General features: G+C 44.7%; 1 protein-coding gene across 4 annotated transcripts in view; it reads left to right on the top strand.

Annotated features, from left to right (window-relative positions):
- Positions 1-2,219: 2,219 nt before the first annotated feature.
- Positions 2,220-16,806, top strand: part of palm2akap2 (PALM2 and AKAP2 fusion) — a 93,879-nt gene continuing 79,292 nt past the window's right edge. For 3 of the 4 annotated variants that reach the window (XM_076283920.1, XM_076283919.1, XM_076283921.1), the window contains exon 1: positions 2,220-2,506. In XM_076283920.1, the coding sequence (XP_076140035.1) occupies positions 2,462-2,506 (45 nt within the window). In that variant the 5' untranslated portion in view covers positions 2,220-2,461. The remainder of the gene's footprint in view (positions 2,507-16,806) is intronic. The other variant, XM_076283922.1, reaches the window with a different exon arrangement.

Genomic DNA, 16,806 nt, shown 5'->3' with positions numbered 1-16,806 from the left:
TTGGCTTCAGCAGACGTCTGGCACAGAGACGAGGAGACGTGTCCCCAGACAATACTCAGCCTTGCAGGTTATTAGCGTTTCGCCCCCCTGTGGATCTGGGAAGTCCTGACAAAATGGACTCTGCCATTCAATTATTCATGGCATCTGTCACTTAGTGGTATTGTGAGCGATGCGGGTGAGTTAGGGGTGGGGAGGAGGGGGGTTCAGATGAGCTGTCAGCTTCAGTAGCTCACATGGGGCACACACATGTATGAGCCTTTACTGTATAAACACACATGCAAACACAGACATAACACAACCCACCCCCCTCACACACACACATACACACACACACACACATAATATACAGTACACACACACACACACACACACAGGACACACAGACACACACTCACACACACACAAACACAGATATTGGAAATTACTCCCTCATACATACATAGCACATCAATCTGTATACATTGTATACACAATATTTAAGATTTATGCATTACTCTAATATGCAAGTGGTAATGTTACAATTCAGACTACAAAGAAGCGATTTCTCCTCTGTCAGCATGGCTACTAGTGCTGATAATGGCCAGTTAAAGCACATGCATATTTGATTACAGCTAACTGGACCTAAATAATTATACCACCCCTTTTCTCTTACCCTCAGCCAAAACATGAGAGAAAGATACAAGTTTGCTAAAAATGACACACTCACTTACAAAAACACACACAGACGCCCACAGACACACACACTCACTCACACACATACACATACACACACACAAACACACACACACAATCATGACTATATTATTACTTCATAACTAGAAAATACTGGCGTAGTAAATTCCCTGTCTGGCCTTTGTCTGGCTGTAGACTTTCATGCTGGACATGTCCGAGCATTCCACTAAAGTTTGGTTTGCTTTTCAGTTCCCAATGCTGCAGTCCTGCAGGCCTGCCCTTTTCACCATATAAGGACAAACACACACACACACACACACACACACACACACACACCGAATGGGGTTGCTTAGGGTGGCACTAGTTAAAGTAGAGGTAGGTAAGGAGGTAAGAAGCCGGGCCAACTGGCAGAGAGAGAGAGAACAAGAGATAAAGGAAGAGTGGGACAGAGAAAGTGATAGTGAGAGTAGAGAGAGGAAGAGAGATAGTGAAAGAGGGAGGGGAGATAGTAAGGGAAAGAAAGGGAGAGTGTGTGTGAGAGAATGTGTGTGTCTGTGTGAACAGTGAAGGTGATCCTGAAAGAGCTCTCTTGTTTTAGGGTTAGGGATATTTTAGGCATTTCAGGAACCTACTGGAGGTGGTGCAAAGGTCAGCTGTTCAGGAGGACTCTGAGGAGAAATACGCTCATAAACAACCAGCACTTACCACACCAATGCAGAATCCTCTATAATTAGACAATACAACAAACACACCGTAGCTCCAATGCCTTATAGCAGTCAAAATAGATACATGGGGCAGTTATTTTAAGAACCCAAAAAGTGGAGTAGTAATTGTTGTCAGAAAGATCCATTTTCGTACTCAAAGGGCTGTTCCATTACAGTCCCAGAATAGCATTCCAGTGATTGTGGGTAATTTGATATAATCTATTCTCTTCTTTTGGAGGGATGAAATGGGATTGTTTTTTTCCAGCTCTGTTTCCCTGAGAGCTGGTCACACCTTTGTTTTCCTGCCCTGTGGGGACTCCAGTGTTCTGTGGGCACTGCCTGAGAGGTGCAACACTGGGCTGTCCTCTCCTCCTCCTCTTTAGCTGCAGATACCTCTCTCTCTCTCTCTCTCTCTCTCTCTCTCGCTGTCATTTCCCTCCTCTCTTTTTCACACATCCTCTTTTGTTTTCCATTTTCTTTATTTTCTTTTCTACCACTCGTTCCTTTATGCCCCTCTCTCCTTGTCATTAACCCTCACTTTACTCTCTGCCCCCCCCTCCTCTCCATCTCTCTCTCTCTCTCTCTCTCTGTCTCCCTCTCTCTCTCTCAGATGGCAGTATAGAAAGTCTTTATCAGACATCAGGAGAAAAATGATCACTGGTCTCACTAGCGACCTCTCCACTCAGCTGCCCCAGCTGTGCTGACACGACCAGTGAGGGGAGGGAGGGAGCAGGGGAGGAGAGAGGGAGGGAGGGAGAAGGTGGGAGGGGAGAGAGAGAAAGAGAGAGAGAGAGAGAGAGACAGAGAGAGACAGAGAGGCAGCGGTGGACTCAGCAGGCACATGGCCAGTGAATGAGAAGGGAACGGCCCACGAGCACACGCTGCTCCTCACACACAGTGTGGATTAGACCGTGCGAACAGGGGCCAACTCTGCGTGTGTGTGTGTGTGTGTGTGTGTACCTCTGTGTCTCAGTCAGCGACCTCACCTCTGCGCCACGCATACAGTAACACACTCCCGTCGGACGGACTGCTAGGACTGCTCACTTTGTGCTGTCGACTGAAGCACTTTGTGCTTTTCTTTCAGAATGGCTGAGGCGGAACTCCACAAAGAGCGGCTACAAGCCCTGGCGGTGAGTGCCTGTCTTTTTCTCCCTCCTTCTCTTCTCTTCTGTCCTCTTCTCCACTTCTCTACTTCTCCTCTTCTCCCTCTCTCCATACCCCCCCCCACCCCCCGTCTACTCTCTACTGTCTGCTAGAGCATGTGTTGTGTGGTGTGGAGGGCTGCTTGTCCTGGTTTTCTTTCTTCTTCAACTTTGGAGCAGGAGAAATTTAGATTGTTATCGGGGCTGATGCTGACTTTTCTTCAGAAGTTTGGAGCGTTCGTAGTGTCAAAAGGGTTTGTCGAGATGTGTGTGTGTGTGTGTGTGTGTGTGTGTGTGTGTGTGTGTCGCTCTTCACAACAGCTGGCACAGTCAAGAGTCCACACAGGCACAGGTTTGAAAACTGGAGAAGCGCGCTGTTCTGAGTCTCGAGAGCGGCGGTTGTAAGTGTGTGGCCGCTGGCGGTGGGACTAAGTTTGGCGCCAGCGTGCGGTTCAGCACGCTCCGACTCAGGGGGACGCAACAGATGGAAAAAGTATTTGGGCTGTGTTGGCGCATCCCTGCCATGCCGAGGTATTTTTTGACTCTAAAGGAGGTGGGGGCAATGTGCCGTGCCATGTTGACACGAGGGGACGTTTGAAGCGTGTGTGTGTACGCCGTGTTCAAAAGTTTGTGTACTTCGAGTGGGAGGGGGTGGAGGTTGGTAGGGCGGTTGGTTCTGCCCACTCACTCCTGTCAGCCTCGGCCAACAAGGCCTGGCATCTGGATGCTCTAATGACTGTAAGTTGAGTGATGTTTAAACCATGTTTAAGGTTAAGCGTGAGATGGAGCACTTTTGGTAATGGTCCGTCATCTAGATGGAGGGATTGGTGGTGGGTGGTGGGGGTTGAGGCATGAATAATTGAAGTTGTATGGTGGTTGATGGAGGCACCAGAGCAGAAGGAGGTGATTAACGCCCCAAATGAACTGAAAGGGAACTAAACTGGCTCTCATCTCTAAATGAACTGAAAGGGAACTAAACTGGTCCTCATCTCTAAATGAACTGAAAGGGAACTAAAAAGAGTCTCATCTTCATGCTTTGGCCCACTGATTCTTTATTTATTTTTCTCTGAAGTCGAGAAGTGGCAATAAAGTCAGGACAGAATTCTGCTGAGGTTGGAAAAAAAGGCAAGAATGTGTGTGTGTGTGTGTGAAGAAAAGGTTTTTGCCCCCATTTTGTCCCTCTCTCCTTCTCCAGACCAAAATTGGAAAGGGCTTCCCAGGTTTTTGGAATGCGCTCGAGCTGCACCGGATGTTGCATAGAAGTGATTCAAATGTTTTCAATGGCTGTGCTCACTACACACACACACACACACACACACACACACACACACACACACACACACACACACACACACACACACTAGCAGAAACATCATGAGTAACTGTTAGTCATGGCATTGTTCCTCTTCTTTTAAAGCTGTTTAGGTAACTACAAACACCCACACACTGTCTGCCCCTGCCTAAAGCTCTCAGGCTTCATGCGTGGCCTTAACCACAACCAGGGTTAACTGTGGCTGTGGAGAATGAGTGTGGATGTGTGTGTGTGCACATATTGATTGGCTCCTCTCTCGCCAGACCCCTTTAGACACCCGTCATGACATCAGGCTTTTCTGTTTAGTAGGAGCTCAGCTGGAAGACATTGACAACTCCATCCTGCCATCATGTCTCTTTTCCTTCACCATGTCCATATAGACCCTTTCAATCTGTTCCTAAAGGGTTTCCGGTTGAAACTTTCAAATCCAACGCAGATACTTTGAATGAAAATGAATCAGACTTTAGTGTAATGCTCTGCAAAATGTTGACTTTTTATTTTATTATTGTTACCATTAGCTCAGTGCTGTTTACTGTGCCACCACAAATGCCTTGACAATGCACATGTTTATTTATGCAGGTAAATGAGTAAACACACTGCATGTCCATATACTGTATACACCAGTGCATACACACATGCATGAGGGGGAAGGAAGGTTTGTTGTTAAAGACGCACTATGCTATATGCATACACATGTGCATAGATTCACATTTATTATAAATATACATTTACTGTATATAAAGAACAGACACAATTGCACACATACTGTATACTTACATACAGCACTGAAGTCTTCACGGAGTAAAGTTATGCAGTGAAATGGATGTTTGTTAGTAGGAGGAGCAGATGGATGTTTTTTCTTATCTCACTTCCCAACCATTGACACACTTACTCTCACTCAGGTTTGCTGTAAACCTATCCCCCCCCCCCCCCCCCCCACGCACACACACATAACCAAGAGCCACCAAAAGAGCTTAGGGTGGTTGTGATCCATTTATCCATTTGTTTAACCTACTGTATCATAGGGTTTGGGGCAACACAATGGGTGTGAGCTATGAGGAATTCCACGTCTCCAGGCGCGCACGACCACAGCGGGCAAGTGCAGCTTAATTAGCAGGGTGGTCGAAGTATACGTAGCCATTTTTTCATATCCCACTCGGCCGCCCCGCTTAATGATTTGTCATAAATTATTAACACTTTTTCCGTGGGCTTCTCACAGTCCTGGCAGCTCATATTAGGTTTCCAGCGCGAGACAAAGACAATAGGCTGGGCAGGAATTAGGGGCTCGTAAAAACCGCTGCCCGCCTGGCGCGGTGTAACGGCGGCGCTGGCTGGCACACGGCATGGCCAGTCAGAACGGGCAGAAAACACGCCGTCAGCCCACGAGTGGGTGTACAGGATTTGTGGTCGTTTCCCTACTTCTGTTTTTCCCCCTCAGTTTTTTCTGTGCATGTGTTCTCTCTCTCTCTCTCTTTCTCTCTTTCTCTGTCTTTCTCCCTGTTTCTCTGTCTATCACTCTATGTACTTCTATTTTCCTCTCCTACATTCTCTCTCTCTCTCTTTCTCTCTCTCCCTCTCTCTCTCTGTCTCCCTGTTTCTCTCTCTCTCTCTCTGTCTATCACTCTATCTACTTCGATTTTCCTCTCCTACATTCTCTCTCTCTCTCTTTCTCACTGTCCAACATCTGCTTTAACCCAACCATGTAGTTAGGCTGTGCTGTGTTCCATTCCCATGAGCTCCAGAAAAGCAAGGCCTGCGGCCTTCTTGAAGTTGACCAACTCCAAAACTAAAGGAGCTTTTTAAAATCACCATCCAGTCAAAGCGGTATTTTTGGGAACGTCACTTTCCACATTCATTTTAAAGCAAGGGGGGAAATCCGCGCACACAACAGTCACTGCCACACACCGTGCTAATGTGAAAATTCTTGTAATTAAATCATGATTATGGTACGAGTTAATCACCCTACAACGTACATCCCATATGCATCCGGGGGTATTTAAAGAGAAGGATTCCTTACAGGGAGGCATTCACGTCTAACTGACAAATCAAGATATCATGCTGCAAGAGCTACTTCACCGAGAGCCTTTCCAAAGCAGTAGTGTTTGTTTTGTCTCTGTGCTGAGACGAAGAGAAGAGTGTCCATTATCTATGGGCAGTTCTGGCAGACCCTGTGAAACCATTTGTAAATGTTATATTTTACTTAGGGAGACAAGAAGCATATTCTTCTGTGAAGGAAAAGTACATTAGGTTGACATAAGCCATTCAGTGCTGTTGCACAGACTTCAGTGTTCACTGATGTGCGTGCATCGTCATGTATTGTTTTTGCGGAGCAGAAGCCACTTGACATGAGGCATGCATAAAATATTGAGATATTGTGTCCCTCCCCAAGAGAGAGTAGGAGGATTCTCACATGAGCTACACTAACAATCTGTACACATAGACCACAAGTATGATAAATGTATGGGACCAGAGGCTTGAATGTTAGTGTGAAACCATATCTGAACATATCTCACGCCAAACTATTGTTTACATGCCCCCCAGGTCTCCCTATAGGGTTTTGCGTGTCAGTGTCACCCCTAAGTGTTAACACTCTGCTAATTAGACTACCAGTTTAGCAAGGTGTTAGTTTAACAACGCAGAGATCATAGATGACAGGTGATACGCTGGTTGGTGATGCTGCTTACGTATTGATTCATAGGCTATGTGTAGCCTGCAGTGTTGACCTACTGAATGAATAAGTAGAAATGTCCCAGGTACTGTAGAACAGGTGGTTAGGGGTGATCTATGCTTTACTGTTGTGATTGTGAGCAGAAAAGGCTTTAATGGCTAACAGCAGGGCCGGAGTGGGGCCACTTTTCAGCCCGGGAGTTTCAGGCCCAAGACCGGTCCACTTTTTTAGTGGTGGCGGAAATTCGATAAATAAGGCAACATTTCAGCTCTTACTATCCTGTAGTTTTTATTATAGGCTAATATTCCACTATTCCACAAGGATAGGTTGATAAGTTAACAAAAACAGGAAGGAAGAAATAAAGCATTTGAAATGTATCCCACAATTCCACTAAGAGGCATATTGAACTACTGTATTGTTTACATGTTTTTTTCTGCATGGGTCAGCTATCCTGTTGTTGTTTGGTGATTTGCTCCTTTACTACACCCACTTCTGAGCAAACAAGCCATATAGGTTGATCATGTAGCCTGTCATAGCCTACTGTTCTTTCTTCCATAAAATAACTTTAATTCATATGGTTAACTCTATTATCCTTTCTACTTGTCCCTATAGTCATAGTTAATTTCGGGCTCATCATTTTCAGCGGGGGACTGGCTGATCTGCTGCCCAGGCTCTTTTGTTTTTAGGCCTATAGGGTACTGCATACACAGATCAAGCTTGAGTTTTGTTATCAATATTTGCATAATATTTGCAAAGTCTATGAATAGCCATATTGGATGATTCCAAAATGCTAATATTTTAATTCATTTAATATGTTACTTGCGAATAGGTTGACAACGCTACAACGTCCAGTAGGTTATTAGCCCAATTACGCCGTTATAATCATGGCTAGCTCTCTTTACCAGCTGCCACTTATGTCTGTCCTCTTCAAAAAAAATTGGATGCATGGCACATTTGGCAGCATTTCCCTCCAATACTTTTCGTCTTTTTTACCTGGCCTTTTCAGTCCCTCATGGCATCTTTCTACCATCCATCCTCCCTGACGCTTATTACTATGGTAGGGCCGGCCCGGCTGGTATCTGAGAAAACTTTTTAGGAAAGACGGGCTATATGGACCCAACCAATTAACTCTTCTTGGGAGGGGAGAACAACCCATGCAGAGGCTGCGGTGTTAGGCATAGAATGCGAACGTGTGTAGCCAACTTTAAGAGAAGATAGATTAACGTGGCAAATGCCAATATTTTTCCCTCGACCGGCCCAAAAGTGAAGCGGCCCACCGGGAATTCTCCCGATTCTCCCGATTACCCACTCCGGGCCTGGCTAACAGGCCTGGAAAAAACAAGGAATTCAGTACATCTTTGAAACTTTTGCAAAAGTCAAGAAATTGACTTCTTTCCTACTTAATAATTTGTGGGGGAGAACACATTTTTTCCCAATCTCGTTGATTAAGTCACATCTCATAACCACACCCTAACCTGTGGTGTAAAGTGAGCAAGGCTGTGAGAAGTCAGGGAATGGTTTTGAAATGATGCAGTTGAAAATGGGTGGGAACCCTGTTCTGTGACATGCATTGCTTCCTCCAGCGAGTGTCCTGGTCTCCTATCCCCAACGGACATTCAGTCACGCCCTCCACACACCCCAGACCAAGTCTTAGTGTCACATCAATTCGGTCTCCCATTGGCCCATGTAGGTGGGGGTGCAGGGGGCAATTCCGCACCACATAAGGCTGGTGTTGTGGACGTACTGGCTAATTTTAGCGTCAGCTGTCATAGCCTTCAGAGTAACACTCCATGTCCTCCCAGCATAGTTTGTTGGGGCGCAGTCGAGTGGGAAGTTCAGGAACTCTGTCCAGGGTGCGGAGGTCACAGTGCCTGTGGCTCCTGATTAGGTGGGAGCACACACACACACGCACGCACGCACACACACGCGCGCACACACACACACACACACACACACACACACAGGGTTGTAGTGAAGACTAAACGCAAGTAAACGCAGTTTATCCACTTTACCATTTTAAAAATCCGATACCGCATGGCGCAGACCACCTTACTGTGATCACAGAACTCATAGTTTACCCACCTCTTATTTTACCACTACATGCAGTGTGTTTACGCCACACACTCCCTGGGACGTGTGGCACCTCTGGATGCAGCACCACCTCCACCGTATGCTAAATCAGTGGTTCTTAAACTTTTTGTCTGGCGACCCCCCAAAAAACATGGGCCAAGTCTCGCAACCCCCTTCTCTCTAACCGGCGGAATTTGGTTTCGAAATGTTGCGAGATGGGCATTGGGAGCAGAGGCAGAAAATGTCTTCTCTTATCGGTAGGCTACTGTCAACTCCAAAAGCATTACTGTATATCAATGGCAGCCTTTGACTTAAAACCTTTAGAAAATTATCTTTAATCCAGACTGCAAATAATTTCGCGACCCCTCCAATGTTTTTGACGAACCCCCTGGGGATCCTGACCCCCAGTTTAAGAACCACTGTGCTGAATCATGTCCCCTTACTAGTCATATCTCACTCTGGCTGATTTAAGAATCAGAAACGGCCATAGCAACAAAGAGGGATGACTGAAGAATCTGTCGGTATGTCTTGGTAGCAAACTAACTATGAATGTGGAGGGGGTGGGTCTGAGACGCCAGACATCACTGTTGAGCCTTCTGGATGTGTTGTGGGCCTAATTTAACGAAACACTGGTGACGGAAAGTACCTGCTTGATAACCCCAGTGAAATCCTCTCAAAGGCTCTTGGTGATGTGTTTTGCCTACAGAGGTTGCTTTGTTGGTGAATTTGTTTTTGATGGTAAATAGGCTTGGTTGTTGATTGGTCGCTGTGGGAAATCTCTTACCTATAGCACAGGAGTCCCTCAATCAGAAAGTGACCTCATAATGGAGAAGTTAGTCAATTATTAATATTTTTTCTTACTGTAAGTGCATATTATTTCATGGTAATAACTATTCTCCAAAAGTGACCACACACTCCAACAGTGCACTAATAGTACTATGTAGATTGTATGCATCTGTATCAGACTGCATCAAAGATCTACAGTATGTATAGGTTTAAAATACTGTATATCATCACCTGAGTTAAGAACTGTTTGTCCATAAAGGAATAACTATAAGGACATAAGGTCGGGGGCAACGATGTAGCAAAAAGATGACCCAATGGCACTAGCTGGACATAACATAATATGCAAATTGCCCCTTCATTCCCGATATATTTAGTGTGTATGTCACATGATTCCTGAAGCTTTAAAGCATGACAGGCATCTGCACTGCGGGTTAGGGGGGCTGACGACTCAGCTAGCAACACAGGCGTGGGGATACCATGGCGCTCGGGGCGCGCCAACTGCCCCCCTGCCGTCATCATAAATGTCACGGATGCCTTACATTGGTGGACAACACCTGCCCACGTCACGTGGCATCGCTCATCTTCCCAACCCCCACGCTGCTGAGTGACACAGTCCAGAAGGCAGAGGCTGCCAGAGGAGTTTAACAGGGCAAATGTTGCCCGTCACATTTCCAAAAACAAAATCAACAACAAAGCAACCTTTCTGGCAAAACACCACCAACAGAGCAGCCACAGAGAGCATTTCACTGGGGTCATCAAGCAGGCACCTCCCTCCTGCACAGTGTAACACATCATTTATCTGCAATTAAAAGCCCTTTGGTACGCCATGGCTCATGTACCCTTGTACCTGTGCATGGACTTATCCTAAATATAAGAGAGAACAGCTTTAACTAGGTTAATAATATTCTAAAGCAGGGATTTTCAACTGATTGTGAACCAGGGACCACCATTCTGGCTAATTGCACAACCCCAGGACCACCACTGAATAAAAATACTGATTCCCACATTGCAACTACATGATTGCATCCATGGTCACGGACCACAAGCAAAGTCCTTATGGACCACAAGTGGGCCGCGGACCACTGGTTGAAAACCCCTGTTCTAAAGTATGCATGTGCTTTTACGACTCACATTACACTCTGTGTAGGAGCACAGGAAGAGGTGTTGTAAAATATTAACTTTAGTATTCAACAATGTGATCCGCTTATATTTGAGAATCAAAATAATTCTAAAGCATGCCCTTGATTATCTTCATATGATACACTCTTTTCCAGGGTGATGCATGGTTAGTGCATAGTGGTAATGTAGGTATGTGAATTTTGATCATTTTGTTTTTCAATAGATGACTGTTAAAATAGGCCAACTGTGAAAGTTTTGAAGTTCAGTGTGTCCAAGGTGTTAGATTTAATCTGAGGTTTGCGTGGATCCGTGGAATCTGATTCCTAAGCCTTAAATGGTTATCAGGGAGAACATTTTGTGCTCTGGCAGATGTCATTATGGAATGTGACGGCACTCACGTTTGGTGTCAGGCGAATTGGTGTAGAGGCACGCACACAACCAGATGTACCCCCCCCCCCCCCCACACACACACACACACACACACACAGACACACACTCACACACACACATATACACACACAAACACACAGACAGACAGACACACACATATGGCCGCACATAAACAGATTCCAAAAGTGTGCATTAACACCTGAAAGCATTTAGCACGAGGTGCATGCATCACTGTTCACAGATTCCTGAAAGGACATGCGGATAGAGTGGAGAATGTGGCCATACTGACATGATCCACTTTAGCAAATGCACAGTACTGAGGTTGTCTAAATTAAATCATATTCATGGGAGTTGTCAGATGCAGCGGACTTCTGGCTTGACTGTGTGTCTGGGTGTTGGCATTAACTTTGTTTGCTGCCCATTCAGTCCACTTACACCAGAGGTGTAACATTTTATTAGAGATTTTCCCCGACCTTGAATGAACTCGGAGTAACAAAGACTTCAGACCGACCATGATGTTCTATGGTAAAAGTGCTCATTGCTGTTCAAGCAGTAGAAAGTATGAGTTATTCTGAACGTGTCAAGCAGCCAGGTGGGGCACAGTTTGGTCTCCCTCTGGACTGTGTCTGCCCAGAAAGCAACACACACTCAGGCAGATCAGAACATAACCCAGCAGACCTGGCCCACATCAGTGTGAGACAAGGAGTGTATTGTCTTCCACAATGCTAAACCAGCAGACTGGACATTCAGCTTCACTTGAGACCAGCGCAGTGACATACAGTTTAAATGAAGAGCCACACAGTGACATACAGCTTCAGTAGAGACCAGTGCAGTGACATACAGACCAGTGCAGTGACATACAGCTTCAGTAGAGACCAGTGCAGTGACAGTGATAGTTACAGTGATAGTTACATACAGCTTCATTGTAGACTAGTGATAGTTACATACAGCTTCATTGTAGACTAGTGATAGTTACATACAGCTTCATTGTAGACTAGTGATAGTTACAGTGATAGTTACATACTGCTTCAGTAAGGAGTTACATACAGCTTCATTGTAGACTAGTGATAGTTACTTCAGTGAAGACTCACACAGTGACATGCCAAAGTTTGTTTTTCCAAACACCATCATGCAGATCAGGTCCAACTTTATACATATAAATACATTTTACATCCCTGAAAAAAAACAGCTTACAGACTCCTAAAAGACTCCTAAAAGACGATTTCCAGCCATTTTTTGTGGTGCATAACCGAGTTTCATAATCCCTTCATAAGACATAGTCATAAATTCATGAATGCTAAGTCAACAACTGCTAAGCCCGAGCTACAGAATATTTATAATGTGTTTGAGGTTGTTCTCCAAGCCAGAGGAGAAAGCATAACTTCTGGTGTTTCGGTATTTTATTTTATTTCTTTTACCCAGAGACTCTAATTTAAAACTGGCACTGGGTAATTGTAAAAAAGGTTTCTCATAGTTAAACTTATAGCATGCAGTTACTTTGAAAGGTTACAACTCTTGAATATCCTGCATCCCATATATTATCCGAGGACTGAAGAGTTTTCAGAAAAAATTACGGTGTTACCGTGAACTCAACAGTTTAATCAGACATAAGCTTTAACGATCTGACCACTGTTGACATTTCATGACATCCTCCAGTCTCAGTAAATAATAGTGCGGGGCTAGGATGGAATGTTTAAATAAATAAATAAAATAATGCTTTGTTGCTCACCTCAGCTAGGCTAGTGAAAATGCGTGCCACATGTCATTTTAATGCTTTGCAGACTTGAGTTTTTCATTCCTTTGTATCGGAGGCATAGCACTTAAACAGAGACTTCAGCGGTCCCATTATGCGGTGTTGTAGTTTACATTTGCAACATGCTCTGTCCTTCTGGATGTCGTTCCCGTGACTCTGTTGATGGGGCACATCTGTACAGTAATTACACATCGGACCTGATCACTATCTCATAAGGCAACATGAGTGTTTTGCCGAAAGGAGAGAAAGGAGAAAATGATCTTATCAGTTAGTATTTAAATAGGAGACTATCACAGCCATACAATGCATTCTGATTCCACAAACAGATATTTGGGTTTTGAAAATGATTGACACAGAGAAACAGATGTCAATTCTAACGAACAAATATTTTGTGTCAGGCTTCAAAGATCCTACAGATATTCAATGATGGATTGCCTTTACCGACTCATGAGAAAAAGCTTCCAGCACTGTGGAGTATTCTGCCAGCATTCAGACTATTAGAAAACATTGAGTCAATCAGGAAAACTATTTAAAGTGCAGAGCATGAGCTCTAATTCAGCAGTTTCAAAGATCTCACACAGCACAGTCACAGAGATCTCAGTAAAGCTCAAAGCATGAGATCTCACTCAGCATAGTCTCAGAGATCTCACATCTCACTCAGCATAGTCTTAGAGATTACACATACCGGTAATCATTTAGCACTGTCTTAGAGATATCAGTAAAGCTCTGAGCATGAGATATCACTCAGCATAGTCTCAGAAATCTGGCATCTCACTTAGCATGGTCTCAGAGATCTCACATCTCACTCAGCACTGTCTCAGAGATCTCAGTAAAGCTCTGAGCATGAGATATCACTCAACATAGACTCAGAGCTCAGAGATCTCACATCTCACTCAGCACAGTCTCAGAAATGTCATGTACAGTTCAGAGATCTCAGATCTCACTCAGCACTGTCTCAGAGATCTCAGTAAAGCTCAGAGCAGCATAGTCTCAGAGATCTCAGATCTTACTCTGCTCAGTCTCAGCGATCACATTGAACACAGTCTGAGAGATCTAAATGTCTCCTTCTGTCATGAAAAAAACCTTTGAGGTTCAGAGGGGATTCTTGGAAAGGTCGCTCTTCAGGAGGACGTTTTAGCTCTCGCTCACTCAGCAACATGAGGCACCCCCATTGTTACTTCTGTGCCTGTCAACGCGTAGAATAGCGCACCGTAACTGGCGTATTAAGAATAGACAGCAGATCCAACATGACCTTGCAGGCCGTTTCCATTTTGAGAGCTCAGGCTGCAGCCACAATGTTCCTTTTTCTGTAGAGGACAGATGTTTGGCACCAGATCAGCTTTGAAGAACAGCATTTCGTAAATGCAAACTTTTTTTGCAAAAGCAGACGGCTTTCTCTTGTTAGACATTTTTTCTTTCTGGAGAATCAGCAGAACAAAAGAAATACGCATCTAAGTGTGTGTCACAATTGCACAGTTGCACTATGTTCACAGCTGCTAACGATGCTAAATCCATCCAATACAAATATTTGATACAGCTGACTTGGAAATGCTTTTGTGTCTGATTTGGTTCGTCCACAGTAATATGAGAACATTCATTGTTTAACCAGCTTCATTCATGGAGGTGTTACTACATTATATGCCACTGTATTGACCCAACAATGCCTAATCTGAAACATCACCTCTGCAATAGAGACAGCAATTGCCCTCCTTTCTTTACAAATATCTGGAACAAAGATCTGAATTAGTTACATACAAGAGTCTGGGAAAAGAGAACTTTATTAGTGAAAAGGCATGGCCATGAAGGGACTAATTCTTCTCAGATAAGGATCAGTGCTGGGCATGGGATCAGAGGAACTCTGTTCCTGCTCTGTCCTTGGTGATTATTCAGCCCATCCAGTGGAGCTGAAGTATTCCGTATTCTGTTTTTCTGTATTTCCGCTCCCAGGCTGCTTCCTGGGAATATCGCATGTGCTCTATTTTGGTTGGTCCGTTGGGATGTTTGCGTGTGGCTCGCTTGACGTTTGTCCAGCGGCAGAGAGGAGTGAATGACCCTCTCCTTCTGTGTCCTGTGGAGCTTATAGGGGGAATGGTAGCAGATGAATGTTAAGTGCAGACTATTTATGTGTGTGTTGCATGTGGGGGAGGGGTCGGTAAGAAAGAGAGGATTGAGGCAAAGAAACTAATAAACAAGAGGAGGATGATAAAAGATAGGATAAGACTCTCATTGAGAAAGAAAGAGAAGCACATATATGTGGAGTGAGAAAAATAAAAAAGTATAGTATAGTATAGTATACTCTTTTGATCCCGTGAGGGAAATTTGGTCTCTGCATTTGCCCAATCTGTGAATTAGTGAAACACACTCAGCACACAGTGAACACAAAGTGAGGTAAGCACACACTAATCCCGACGCAGTGAGCTGCCTGCTACAGCGGTGCTCGGGGAGCAGTGAGGGGTTAGGTGCCTTGCTCAAGGGCACTTCAGCCGGTCCTACTGGTCGGGTTTTGAGCAGGCAACCCTCCGGTTACAAGTCCGAAGTGCTAACCAGTAGGCCACAGCTGCAAAATACACCAATAGAACAAGAGGCCAAGGAGCTCATATATGCAAACAAAATGCATAGACTACTCGTGCCCTATACATCGTAAGTCACTATGTATAAAAGTTTCTGCTTAATGAATGGATGTAAATATAAATGCATGCAAAGAGGAGCCCATGGTTATCAATCTATGCTGGAGGCTTGTAGCTGATGTGTGGTGTGGGCTGTTACTCTGATTAGAAATGTCAGCATACTTGCCACTGTAGGTGGGCGTGGATCGCGGGAGTGAAACAATGACACTTCACTGAACACTGAGCCGCTCTCACTCTAACTGGAGTTGTTTCATCGGCCAGCGTCCACCATGACAACACAATCATCCAGTGATCTAAGAGCAGCATGACCGGCGGTAACACACCCAGTGCATACCAGTGTGGTCATCAGGTCAGAAATATGTTATTGGCCGTGAGATAGAATGCTGCCATGGGTTACCAAGAGGCTGAGTTTAGTCGCTGTGTTGCTATAGCGATGTCGTAGATGTTTTGCTGGGTAATCCTGAAGGAGGGCGGTGTTGCTGGCTTTGCTACAGCGTCCCTGCAAGACTTATTGGTGCTGGAAGGGAAGGGATCCCACTTGTCATCAGCTGATGTTACTGTAAATAGTCATTCAACTGCACTGTAAAAAAGTATAAATCCACATATGTCCATCATAAACAACAAGTTATACTGTTATTGCACTGAAGTTATAGTGTTATTGCACTGAAGTGAAGTGCACTGCTTTTGAAAAATAATTTCATCCAATTAAATGCAATCGTTTCATATTACTGCTTCATGTTTTACTTTCTTGTTTGTTTACATGCTTGTTTACATGCTTACAAGCCCTGGATCTATATGTTTACATATAATCTTAGCAACACATCTGTTAAATAATACCTTGTTCTAATAGAATGCTGAATAAAACAATGATCTGTGCATTATGCAGGTGTATGAAGCTTCATTTCTCCCTCGCCATTGTATGTATTTGTGCAAAGCATTCCTTTTGGCGAGCAGGACTCTGAGGAAAGTTCTGGGCAGAGTGTTTCTGTGTAATCTGGAGCTGTGTAAGGTTGAACAGGGTTTCGGGGGGTGTGTGTGTGTGGGAGGGGGGGGGGGGGTAGTTGATGAAACAGGGTTTCGGTGGGAGGAGGGGGTTGGAGGTGTGCAGACGGAGAGACAGCTGTTTTCCATCTTAGACTCGAGACAGGTCTTCTTTGTTTGGGTCTCTCCAGTTGCTCGACTCAAATCGCCCGACGAGTCTGCCAAGGACTACAGCGACCTGCTCCCTTCCTCTCTCTCAACAGCCCCTCAGACTCCAGTGCCAGGCCTGCGCCTGGCTTCAACGCTGTTTGATCTCAACCAATCAGTGACACCAACTGGAAATGACAAGCATTAAGAGACTTGGCCAATGTGCCCCAGTAGCCAGGAATTTGTCTTGCATGCTGGATGACTAGTCAAGGTCCTGTGTTCTCCGTCTTTTAATCCTAATGGCTGCTGTGTGTCAGCAACCTCATACTTGGCAGGAAATAGATTCGTCTCTCAGTGTTCCTTTCAGAAATACAGTGGGCACACAGAAATGTGCCTTTATTTAAAGCTGTGAAGAATGTTCAAGCAAAGTAATTA

The sequence above is a fragment of the Alosa pseudoharengus genome, unplaced genomic scaffold (assembly GCF_046254945.1).
Source record: "Alosa pseudoharengus isolate Yale_2024_CS ecotype anadromous, Long Island Sound unplaced genomic scaffold, YU_APseudo_1.1 YU_APseudo_1.1_scf_14, whole genome shotgun sequence".
In the NCBI taxonomy this organism is placed as follows: domain Eukaryota; kingdom Metazoa; phylum Chordata; class Actinopteri; order Clupeiformes; family Clupeidae; genus Alosa; species Alosa pseudoharengus.
This window is presented reverse-complemented; position numbering and strand designations above follow the sequence as displayed.